An 11,703-nucleotide genomic window follows, 5' to 3' on the forward strand; every position below is an offset into this window, starting at 1 on the left:
AAAGTTTTAAATCCAAATCTCTATTGTGTGTGTCTTAAGTTCTATTTAAAAACTGAGAATTTGTTGAGGAAAGTCATCTATGCCTCTATTTCATATGTTCTATATCTCTGTTGAATGATGAATATAATCTATGCTTCTGTTGAATAAAAATACAATCAATGGTTCAGATATACCAAAATGTGTAATGACCATTGTAATGACCGGCTTTTTGTTTTGATGTTTCTGGGCTGACTTACGTCATCACGTAAGGTGCGTGCAGCTGTGAAGCGCTAAATTACCTGAAAGAAGTTTAATGCAGACGTTGTTATAAGGAGCAGCATTTCGTTTATGGATGGTCGTGTGGTGAACATGAGTCTACATTTGTATGGTTTCCCTTTGGAAAGCGGAGCGAGGTAATTTGTATATGTGTCAAACTTGTCTTGTAATATTTTACCTCCGCACGTATAATTGAATGTAGTTGTAGCACATGTTCGAGACATGATCACATGTTTGTAATAGTAGCACATGTTTCGAGACATGATTTCCTTTGTGCTATATGTGTATTTACATTGTTGTATTTGTGTATTCTTTGTGTAGTTTTACGGTGTCTAGAAGTCTTCGTGTACGATGTATGTTGATGCATAGTACTACAAAGAAATCAACGTCGAACGGCGATAGCTAATAAAGACATCAGTGAGAACCCTCTGCCTCCTCGTACTTCCGTCAAGGGGTTGCTAACAGTAAAACTCGACGCTTCAGCAAGATTCGACGTTGGAGTAAACGCTTCAACAAGACTCGACGTTGGAGTAGCAAGATCGGTTCAACAAAGACTGAAAGCAGGTCCTATTCATTTGGTGCTTTGATAAGTTTAATATACGTTAATGCAGAGTTGTATTAGCTGTATTTACGTGGCTAGGTATTTGAAAAGTTTGAATGTCTGACTTATGGTGTTGCACAAAAGATTGTTTCCTGTTTGTTAAATATTGGAGTGTCAAAATAGATGTCTGATACGAGTAGGTCAGTACCCTATTTAAAATTAAAGACAGACAAATGGAGAAAGACACAATTATGCAAACAGCAGCACAAGTTAGGGAAATGTCAGCCTCTGCAGAGGAATCTAACTGTCCTTCAGAAACGCAACAAATAAGATCAAGTTCACGAAAGGGAAGTCTTACAAAGAAAGGCCTAGAGATGCGTAACCAGGAATCGAAGAAACACGAGAAGGCTTTTAACAAGGCTTATGACTCCTGGAAGCAATTAGCTAAAGAAACTAGGTCTACATTAAAAACTTTCTGCTCAGGTGAAGATCTTGACCAAATCCAGAGAGACGTTCAAAACAGACAAGATATAGTTAGCCAAGAGTATGCCCCCTTGTTACGCAATCAAACTACAACACCAGAGATTATTAAAAGAATGGATACCTGCACCACGCTCACTACAGAAATATGTGATGTGGGGAGCAAACGATTAGAAACATTAGATGATACTCAAAATGAAGAAACTGTCAAAGAAAGAGTTAGACAAATGTTAAACAAAGATGAGTATGAATCTGTTTTTGGTTGTACAAACACAGATACAGTCGTGTCAGAGTCATCTCAAGATACTAATATATCCCATGAGATTAAGTCAAAGACCTCCTCGGCTTCCAGTAGGAGAGCTGATGCAGAAGCAGAACTTGCAGCCAAAATAGAGCAAGCAAAAGCCATGCAAGAAATATATGATCAGCAAGCAAAACTGCGCAAAATAGAGACTGACTGGAAGCTTAACGAAGTAAAAATGCAAGCAGAAATTAAACAGAAAGAAACTGAGATGTCTTTAAGACTTGATGAGGAGAAAACAAAGCTTCAGATGCTACAAGCAGATAAAGAAGTTAAAGTAGCTGCAGCTCGTGTAAAGGCATACAATGATTTTGAGGACAATCCTGAAGATTACAACAGAGGTGAAAATGAAACAGAGTTTGGTGCAGAGGAGTGTAATAACAGATTCCAGCTAAATCCTAAGGCAGAGCCATTCCAGCACCAACAAACCTCTCCTGAGGTGAAGACTAGTCAAGAGACTGTGAGCTTAGCCCAAGCATTAGTAAACTCCTTAAGTTTAAGTCGACTTCCTGTTCCAGAACCAATTATTTTCACTGGTGATCCACTAAAGTTTGTCAACTGGAAGATGTCATTCACAGCCCTCATTGACCGCAAAGTAACTCTAGCAAATGAGAAGATGTTTTACTTGAAAAACTACCTGGCCGGAGAAGCTCTAAAGGCTGTTGAAGGATTCTTTTATAGAGACTCGGAAGATGCGTATCGAGGTGCCTGGCAGGTCCTTGAAGAAAGATATGGCAATTCTTTCATTGTTCAGAGAGCCTTTCGCGAAAAACTTATGAAGTGGCCAAAAATTGGAGCAAATGATCCTCTCTCCTTGCGAGAGTTTACAGACTTTCTACAAAGCTGTGTTGAAGCAATCCCGCACGTAAAGGGTTTGTCAATCCTGAATGACAGCGAGGAAAACTTCAAACTACTCAAGAAACTACCCGAGTGGATAATAAGGAAATGGAACAGACTTGTGGTTGAAGAGTTGGATGCGTCTGGTGACTATCCAAGCTTCAAAAGGTTTGCAGAGTTTCTGAAAAGGGAATCCAAGATAGCTTGTAACCCTGTAACCTCTTCACTTTTTATGAGCTGTAAGGTCTCAGAAGATAAATTCCCAAAAAGGGTCAAAGCGCTCAACACAACAGTTAAGGTTAAGGGTGCTGCAACAAAAACACAAGAGTTCAATCAAACGAAACCATGTTCTGTTTGTGAGAGTGAAACCCACTACATTGCCAAATGTCCGACCTTTGCAGCAAAGTCTACAGACGACAAAAGGTCTTTCATTCGTGAAAAACGACTTTGTTTCGGATGTCTCAGAACGGGACACATTACCAAGACCTGTAAGAAGAGACACACTTGTGGCATATGTGGACTGCGTCACCCTACTTGCTTGCACGAAGACAGAGTCAAGGGAGCAGTGAAAGCTTTAAGATCAGACGCAGAAGTAGAGACTAGTCAAGAAGTCCAAAATGTTATGTCTTATGCACTGACACAACGGGCTTCTGCTACGTCCAGTATTGTTCCTGTCCTCATCTCTACAGGGGAGGAGCCACAAAATGAAATACTCACTTATGCTCTACTTGACACCCAAAGTGACTCTACTTTCATCTTGAAAGACATTCTTGATGAACTAGAAGTTAACAGTCAACCAGTGAAGCTTAGGCTCAGTACCATGACAGCCAATGATACTGTCACCACTAGTTTTAAAGTCAGAGGTCTACGAGTTCGAGGACTCAGTGGTGGAAACCCCATTAAGGTGCAGCAAGCCTATTCATGTGACTTCATCCCTGTTGACAAGTCGTATATACCAACCAAAGAGACAGCTTTGCAATGGCCTCATCTTAAGCACATAACAAGTGAGCTGTCACCACTCCAGAGCTGCGATATAGGGTTGCTGATTGGATACGACTGTCCTTCAGCATTGGCTCCGTTAAAAGTAATTGTTGGCAGTGAAAATGAGCCTTTTGCACAGAAAACGGAGCTTGGATGGAGCATCATAGGCCTTTGCAACCCCCATCTGGACAGACAAGGAAGCCAAAGCTTCGTTCATCGAGTCTCAGTGAAAGAGATATCACTTCCATCGGCTAATGATGTTTTGAGGGTACTGGAGTCGGACTTCAATGAGAGGAGCTATGAGGACAAACATGTGTCCCAAGAGGACGTTCGTTTCATCAGTCTTCTTAGCGACAAAATCGAGCAGAAAGATGATGGACATTATCAACTACCTCTTCCCTTTAAGAGTAGCAGTCCTCCTTTACTACCTAACAACAAAAGGCTAGCTACTGCTCGACTGCATCACCTTAAGAAAAGGCTGAAGACCAACCAACAGTATTATGACAATTATAAGGTCTTTATGGAAGAGATGTTTAGCAGGGGAGATGCAGAGCCAACCCATCCACCATCTGAGAGAGAAATGGCATGGTATATACCACATCATGGTGTATACCACCCTCTAAAGCCAGACAAGTTGAGAGTGGTGTTCGACTGTTCTGCAAAATTCTGTGGTGTTTCTCTCAACGATACTCTGCTCACTGGCCCAGACTTGATCAACTCCTTGGTGGGAGTACTTTGCCGGTTTAGGAAGGAAGAGGTTGCTGTGACCTGTGACATCGAAAAGATGTTCCACCAGTTTCGTGTTCCTTCAAATGATAGGAATTACCTGAGGTTCTTGTGGTGGGAGAATGGAGACTTGGAGAAAGAACCTCAAGAGTACAGAATGGCTGTGCACCTTTTTGGTGCTGCCTCATCCCCTGGATGTGCCAACTTTGGCCTTAAGTACTTAGCAGAACAGTACAAGTCTGAGTACCCGTCAGCGTCGTCATTTGTGAAGACAAATTTTTATGTGGATGATGGCTTGATCTCCGTTCCTTCGATCCAGGAAGCTAAAGAGCTTGTCATTGAGTCTCAAGCACTGTGCAAGCGTGGAGGTCTACGACTTCATAAATTCAATTCGAATGAGAAAGAAGTTCTACGCTGTGTAGACTCTTCAGAATGGTCAACAACCACCACACCACTCAACCTTAACCCTGAAACTACAGGACACGTTCTTGGCATTCAGTGGTCCACAAAAGATGATACGTTGAGCTTTGATGTCAAACTGAAGGACCAGCCAGTAACACGTCGTGGGATACTGTCAATCACTGCTTCAGTGTATGACCCTCTTGGAACCATCGCTCCCTTCCTTCTTAAGGGAAAATGCATCTTGCAGGAGTTGTGCCGTAGGAATGTTGGATGGGATGACGCCATTCCTGAGGATGTGCTTCCACGGTGGGAGGAGTGGAAAAATAGCCTCCAGGGGCTGAAGGACTTCAGCATTCCAAGGTGTTACCACCCTCCGTCTTTCAGTGACATAGTCAGGACTGAGCTGCACCACTTCTCAGATGCAAGCAACATAGGATATGGTGCATGTTCTTACCTGAGGTTCAAAAATGACAAGAATGAAATACACTGCAGTCTTGTGATTGCCAAAGCCAGAGTGGCACCCACAAAGATCAAAAGTATTCCACGGTTGGAATTGACCGCAGCTGTTGTTGCCGCAAAGTTGAGTTCTATGTTAAAGGCTGAGCTGGAGATGAAGATTGATCAGGAGTTCTTCTGGACTGACTCACAGGTGGTGTTAGCATATATTAATAATGAAGCAAGGAGGTTTCATGTATTCGTGGCAAATCGGGTTCAGCTGATAAGAGAACTCACAGACACAAGCCAGTGGTTTTACGTAAATACATGTGAAAATCCTGCTGATCACGCCTCAAGAGGTCTTTATGCTTCAGACTTAACGACAACAACCTGGATATCAGGACCTAAGTTCCGGTGGAAAAGAGAATACCTAATGAACATATCTCTACGGCAGAAGTGGCATGTTCCCCGACGAAATGTTAAAGTTGATGACGTAGTCATTATCAAGGAAGACATGCTGCCAAGAAACCAATGGCAGTTAGGCCGAGTGGTTGAAGTCACTCATGGAAGTGATGGCCTAGTTAGAAAGGTGAAAGTTCAAACCAGTGAGCGATCAAAACCTAATCAGAAACACACTAAATCTACAATAATCGAAAGACCAGTTCAGAAATTAGTGGTCTTACTTGAGAGTAATACATGACATACTCATATCAGACGAATGGTTTCTAAATGTGATTTGTCAAATTGTCAATGCATTTACTTGTCTGAGTTTGTGTGGTCATCAAGGTTAATATCATGTATGATTTGTTTCATGTGTTTGTTTATCATAACATGATTGGTGGGAGTGTAATGACCGGCTTTTTGTTTTGATGTTTCTGGGCTGACTTACGTCATCACGTAAGGTGCGTGCAGCTGTGAAGCGCTAAATTACCTGAAAGAAGTTTAATGCAGACGTTGTTATAAGGAGCAGCATTTCGTTTATGGATGGTCGTGTGGTGAACATGAGTCTACATTTGTATGGTTTCCCTTTGGAAAGCGGAGCGAGGTAATTTGTATATGTGTCAAACTTGTCTTGTAATATTTTACCTCCGCACGTATAATTGAATGTAGTTGTAGCACATGTTCGAGACATGATCACATGTTTGTAATAGTAGCACATGTTTCGAGACATGATTTCCTTTGTGCTATATGTGTATTTACATTGTTGTATTTGTGTATTCTTTGTGTAGTTTTACGGTGTCTAGAAGTCTTCGTGTACGATGTATGTTGATGCATAGTACTACAAAGAAATCAACGTCGAACGGCGATAGCTAATAAAGACATCAGTGAGAACCCTCTGCCTCCTCGTACTTCCGTCAAGGGGTTGCTAACAACCATGTTGAACATGTATTCCAGATACAATCAATGCTTCAGATAAAATAAGTAATGATTATGATTATGCACCAGTACATGACAGTGTCTGAAAGAGTGAGAAGATGGTCATTCTCAGATAATGTATCCTTTCATGAGAAGAGGAATGCAATTAGTCAGCGTACTGGCAGGGAGGGGTGCACATGGTGATGTGATTTGCTGCAGAGAATTTGGGCAAGGCCGGTGAGAGGCAAAGGATAGGGGAGGCAAGATTACCGCACCATGACCGCACCATGACCGCACCATGACTGCACCATGACCGCTCCATGACCGCACCATGAACGCACCATGACCGCACCATGACCACACCATGACCACACCATGACCACACCAAGGGACAAGGAAAGGGAACAATGGGCCTCACAACTCTTGAGAGTCAACACCAGGTGAGAAGAACCAAAGGCTTTTGTCTTCTCTACTCTACGATGCTAGACTGGTAACATTGACTGGTATCGCCGATCTACACTGAGACACCTTGGTGTATTGTATTCATTGTTTGATTTGCATAATTTGTCATCTTATTAAACTATTAACCTGTTTTTCGTCCGGGCCGCCCGCGGGCCCGAAAACACTGCCCCCTACCCCCCGTTACTACGCACTAAATGTTAATAAATACAAATTTTAGACTACTACACATGTTACACATCATTGGAAAGCTACGATTCTTGTGCTTGTAGATATGTAAACCATTTCAAGATCGAGTCACAACAACAAGTTTAGTCAACGTCTTTGTCCAGTCACCACTTTGGTGTTGTTTACAAAGCCAAACGTCTCTACTTACCCTCAAAGGTTCTGTGTCGTCCAGGTATGCAAACAACACATCAAAACTTGATCTGCGTACATTCCCAAGGGTTCAAAGTATCTAACCATGTAAAGTAATTCGTCCAAATACAATGTTTTACGTTCATGAATAGCCATTATCCTTTGTTTCATTATGCAAGTTAGCCGACGGAAGAAACAACTTGTTCACATAAAAGTGTTCTGTTCTCCGGTTAGCAACGGAGTATTTACGATATGAAGGAATCAAAATGTCCGTTGAACCCTCCCCTTTTGATTGACACCTTGTTTGACCCAATAGGAGCTTCCATGCCCCGTTGACAGCCCTCTAAAGCCAATTAGGTCTGTGCGTCCTGCCCCCCCCCCCGCCCCCCCCCCCCCCCCCCACACTCTTTCTAAACAAATTTCTCGAACTGGCTTCGACTGGCTCTGAAATGAGCTCGTTAGCCTTGTAGCTGAAAGCTAGCTGAAAATGCCAATACCTCATTTGTATGTGTCTGTGGAGCCGTCAAAATAAAAGTCGATTGCGCAATAGGGTTGACAGAATCAGTTTTCTTTGTGCGCCAATCCTGGGAATCAGATAAAGCACTCCAATGTGTTCATGCTTCAATTTTTGTGTTTCAGTAATACTAATTAGGGATTTAGCTATTATATATGATAGTTCTAAGTACCACCTTTCATTAGAGATAACAATTATGAAAAATAATACCTTTTATCCTGAGTATTTGACCTTGGTTACAAAGGGTCATTTTGGAGTCTCCAAAAGGCCCTTTTAGAAAATGAATGGATGTACTCTTATAAAAACATGTGTCAAATATGAATATATTGTGGTATTATGTTTGACTTTTGATTTGAATTGGGTAAGGCTTCAACCTGTGGTCCAATTTAGTCTTCCAGCTAATACCTACCACCTCTAGGCCTCTTCAGGCCTCTGTTTTCAAAACAAAATCTAGGCGGAAATAGAAATTTTCACTTTCCTTGTGTTCAAGCTTCTATTACTCAACACTAGTAGGACTGACAGGGGTCCTGACAACAGGGGACATAACTTCAGAGTGTCAGCTTTCAAAAGAGATCATTTACATGCATGTACTCCAAATGGTTCAAGAACAGCTTCCAATTTACTTTGGGTATGCTGTTTAGGCGTTTTCAGGCAAATTTAACAGGATTATTTAAGAAATTGGTCTGCCATTTCACCTGGTATTCTTCTCCACCCAAATTAGAACCTCAACAAATGGTGACCTCCGACGTGTTTGGGGGAGAGATCTGGAAGAGTAGGTCCCCAAGAAGGGAACCCAGAAGGCGGAGTAAGGGGGCAGGGCGGTGGTGGTTGACTGACACTCACTCGGGCCCATCATAACCAGGTAAGCAGAGCCTGTTTAACTGAAACCTGCATAGCTTAGGACCCAGTAGCTTTAGGAGTGAGTGTCTGTAAACTGCTGTTAGGCCTGTGACCAAAGGCTGCTAGAACCAAAATGACACTGTAAAGATACTTGTAGTTCAGATAAACTCAAGGATAGATAGATCCCTGATGTAATTTGTAATTTAAAGAAAAGCATTTTTTTTCCAGAGCAGCTGTAGGATTAACCAGACACTGTGAGTCTTGGAGCGATACAAGCCCAAAGCAGCAGTGAAGAGGGTTAGTGGGGGTAAGAACCAGCTAGAAAGGTTTTCAGTAATCAGAGGGAAGGCTAGGGTTAGGCTGTTAGGGATTGCAAACCAAAAAATGTGTAACCCTTGAAGAGGTCTGTCCTTCAGTAACCACTGATTAGTTAACGATGATTAAATATAATCATTACTTTATTACTTTTATACTGTTTAAAATGCTCTGAATATAATAAACAATGTTTGATCTATACCCTGCTAAATTAAGCTCAGGAGCACATAACCCTTGGTTATGTCCGGGAGAGAAATATGCCTATCTATTAATTATGTTTCTTGTATCATTGATAAACCGTTATTATGCTGTTTTCTTATGCCTGCATGGCCATAAGTTAGTTATTTGTCAGGTGCGACTAGGAAATGCCTGTGACACTTGGGTAGGTGAGAGGTCACAATATTACCAAAGTGTATAATGCCATGCAACTTTTAATTAGGAAAATAGAAGGAACATCAAGGCCATTTCTAGGAGCCCTATCTAAAGACCTAAACAAAAGCTATCTAGCATGCAGTGTCCTTTTTTCTGTGCTTGTGATGGCTATGCTAATCGTCTCATATCCTCCCATATTGTGATACTATTTAAATCTATTTAACTCCCTTGATTTCCTGTATTCATTGTCCAGCCTTCTGAGTCACTCAAGTTGAGTATATCAGACACCTGCACCTTACTGGATTTAGTCCACGGTATGGTAAGATGTGTCTGTGGTACAGTCCCCTTTCCCCCGACAAAGGGCCCAGTCCACTGGAAGTGCTTCTCATCTGTTGTGCATGGACATCCCCCACCCTACAAAGGACAAAGTTAACCTTGAGAGTCTGCGTTCCTGTTTCTGTGTTATGGTTCTACTGCAGTGTTGCTCCCCTCAAGCTTGCGCTCGCCACCCCGGCCTTGGACACAGCTGTGGCTTGCCGCAAGCTTTTGCTCCAGCCTATCTCCACCATCCCTCCCACACACCCAGCCTGAGAGCCAGGCTGTATAGGGTGGGCGTAAGGGCAGGTTGGTCAAGGCCTGGGACTGTCAAAAAAGCCTGCCTCAAGCCTAGGGCTCTCCCCTTTGGTCCTGGGCGGGCTTGGTGACCACAGCTGTGGATCAGGGCTGGGCTGTGTTGTTGTGGGGGTTGGTGGAAAGAGGGGTGAGTGTGGGGCCGAAGGTGCCATGTTTTCTGTATGTGTCTCCTGTGTGTCGTAGGAACTACATGAACGACAGCCTGAGGACCAACGTGTTTGTGAGGTTCCAAGGTGAGACCATCGCCTGTGCCTGCATCTTCCTCACTGCCAGAGCCCTGCAGGTGGGTGGTGTAGCTCTCTCCTCTTCTCTCTTCCACCCCACCTCTTGCCCCTTCACCTCTCTCACTGTTTGTAGATACTAGTTTGATCTCCAGTTGTTATTTTATCTTGCTATCCTTCTCTCTAGAAGCCCCTGCCCTCCAGACCTCACTGGTATCTGCTGTTCAGAGCCACTGACGAGGAGATCAAGGATATCTGCCTAACCACCCTCAAACTCTACACCAGGAAGAAGGTAACACACACACACACTGTCCGCACTAAGCCACATACATGTTCCACTACACTGTTTCCTACCTTTTTGGGATCCTTGATTGCAAGGGCATCTTCTCTGTCTCCTCAGCCTAACTACAATCATCTGGAGAAGGAGGTGGAGAGGAGGTAGATGTTCCTGCAGGAGGCCAAGCTGAAGGCCAAGGGGCTGAATCCTGACGGGACCCCCGTGCTGTCTGCCCTGGGGGACTTCTCCCCCGGCTCCAAACCTTGTGAAGGCAACCTTTTATTTTTCATTCAACCTTTATTTAACAAGGAAAACCTGTTGAGACATAATCTCTTTTTCAAGGAGACCTGGCCGCAAATGGCATTGGAGCGATATTCAAAAGTTACATTGACCACATGTATGACAGTACAAAATATGTAGCCTACGCACAACTTCCTGTTATAACCATTGCCTTCCTTGTTCAGTAGATTGGACTGCAGCTTGGTCCACTACCAGAGGATGACACGTGTGCGTGTGTTCTCCCAGGTTCTCCTAATGTTGTGAAGTCAGAGGACAAGTCCCCAAACCCCCAGAACCTGAAACCTGTCAAGAAGGAGCCGGACAACCGAGCACAGGGCTCCAAGAGCCCACACAATGGGGGAGACACACACAAACAATACTGCACATTCACACACTACTGCACACACACACACACTACTGCACACACACACACTACTGCACATACACACACACACTACTGCACATACACACACTACTGCACACACACACTACTGCACATACACACACACTACTGCACGCACACACACTACTGCACACACACACACACACACTACTGCACACACACACTACTGCACATACACACACTACTGCACACACACACACTACTGCACATACACACACTACTGCACACACACACACACTACTGCACACACACACACACTACTGCACACACACACACCACTGCACACTTGCTTCATACTCCCTCTAGGCCCAGAGCCGTGTGAAGCTCATCTCCTCTGAGTGTAACGTCTCTTCTCTGCCCCCCCGTCTCTCAGGATGAGGAAGGAGGCCAGGATTGGCAGGAACAGCAGGAGTGGGAGTGGCTCCCGGTCCAGAACACGCTCTCACTCGTGTTCCCGCTCTCCTCGCAGACAGTAAGACACCTTTCCTGCATCTTTAACCTGGGGTATGTCATTTCCATAGTCCATAACTTTAGGCTTTAAAAGAACTGCTGACGTATTGTGAATGCTTTGATTTATAAAAGCCCTACTCAGTGGAAGAAGGAATGAGTATGTATAAACAACAATAAAAGGATCGTTCAGGAACGACATCACAGCTATTTGCACAAAATAGACTATAACAGACAACTTACAAGGGTTGTGTTTGTTAGATCTATGTTTT

At 43.4% G+C, this 11,703-nt stretch overlaps 1 protein-coding gene and 2 long non-coding RNA genes across 3 annotated transcripts; all 3 read left to right on the plus strand.

The window, feature by feature from the left end:
• The first annotated feature begins 201 nt into the window (after positions 1-201).
• Positions 202-679, plus strand: LOC136959969 (uncharacterized). The gene is made up of 2 exons (XR_010878804.1): positions 202-392; positions 577-679. It is a non-coding gene; the product is annotated as an uncharacterized lncRNA (long non-coding RNA).
• A 4,699-nt stretch (positions 680-5,378) lies between these two features.
• LOC136959968 (uncharacterized) lies at positions 5,379-6,290 on the plus strand. Its single transcript, XR_010878803.1, has 2 exons — positions 5,379-6,003; positions 6,188-6,290. It is a non-coding gene; the product is annotated as an uncharacterized lncRNA (long non-coding RNA).
• A 3,325-nt stretch (positions 6,291-9,615) lies between these two features.
• Positions 9,616-10,934, plus strand: LOC136959964 (cyclin-L1-like). Its single transcript, XM_067254215.1, has 4 exons — positions 9,616-10,087; positions 10,213-10,317; positions 10,426-10,567; positions 10,828-10,934. The coding sequence occupies exons 1-3, from the start codon at positions 9,995-9,997 to the stop codon at positions 10,465-10,467; spliced, it is 240 nt and encodes a 79-aa protein (XP_067110316.1). The 5' UTR covers positions 9,616-9,994; the 3' UTR covers positions 10,468-10,567; positions 10,828-10,934.
• The last annotated feature ends 769 nt before the right edge of the window (positions 10,935-11,703 follow it).

The sequence above is a fragment of the Osmerus mordax genome, chromosome 17 (genome assembly GCF_038355195.1).
Source record: "Osmerus mordax isolate fOsmMor3 chromosome 17, fOsmMor3.pri, whole genome shotgun sequence".
Lineage (NCBI taxonomy): Eukaryota > Metazoa > Chordata > Actinopteri > Osmeriformes > Osmeridae > Osmerus > Osmerus mordax.

Coding starts and splice junctions, on each gene's coding strand:
- LOC136959964 (XM_067254215.1), top strand. CDS start 9,995: ATGAACGACAGCCTGAGGACCAACGTGTTTGTGAGGTTCCAAGGTGAG. Junction 10,088..10,212: donor TCACTGCCAGAGCCCTGCAG/GTGGGTGGTGTA, acceptor CCTTCTCTCTAG/AAGCCCCTGCCCTCCAGACC. Junction 10,318..10,425: donor AACTCTACACCAGGAAGAAG/GTAACACACACA, acceptor CTGTCTCCTCAG/CCTAACTACAATCATCTGGA.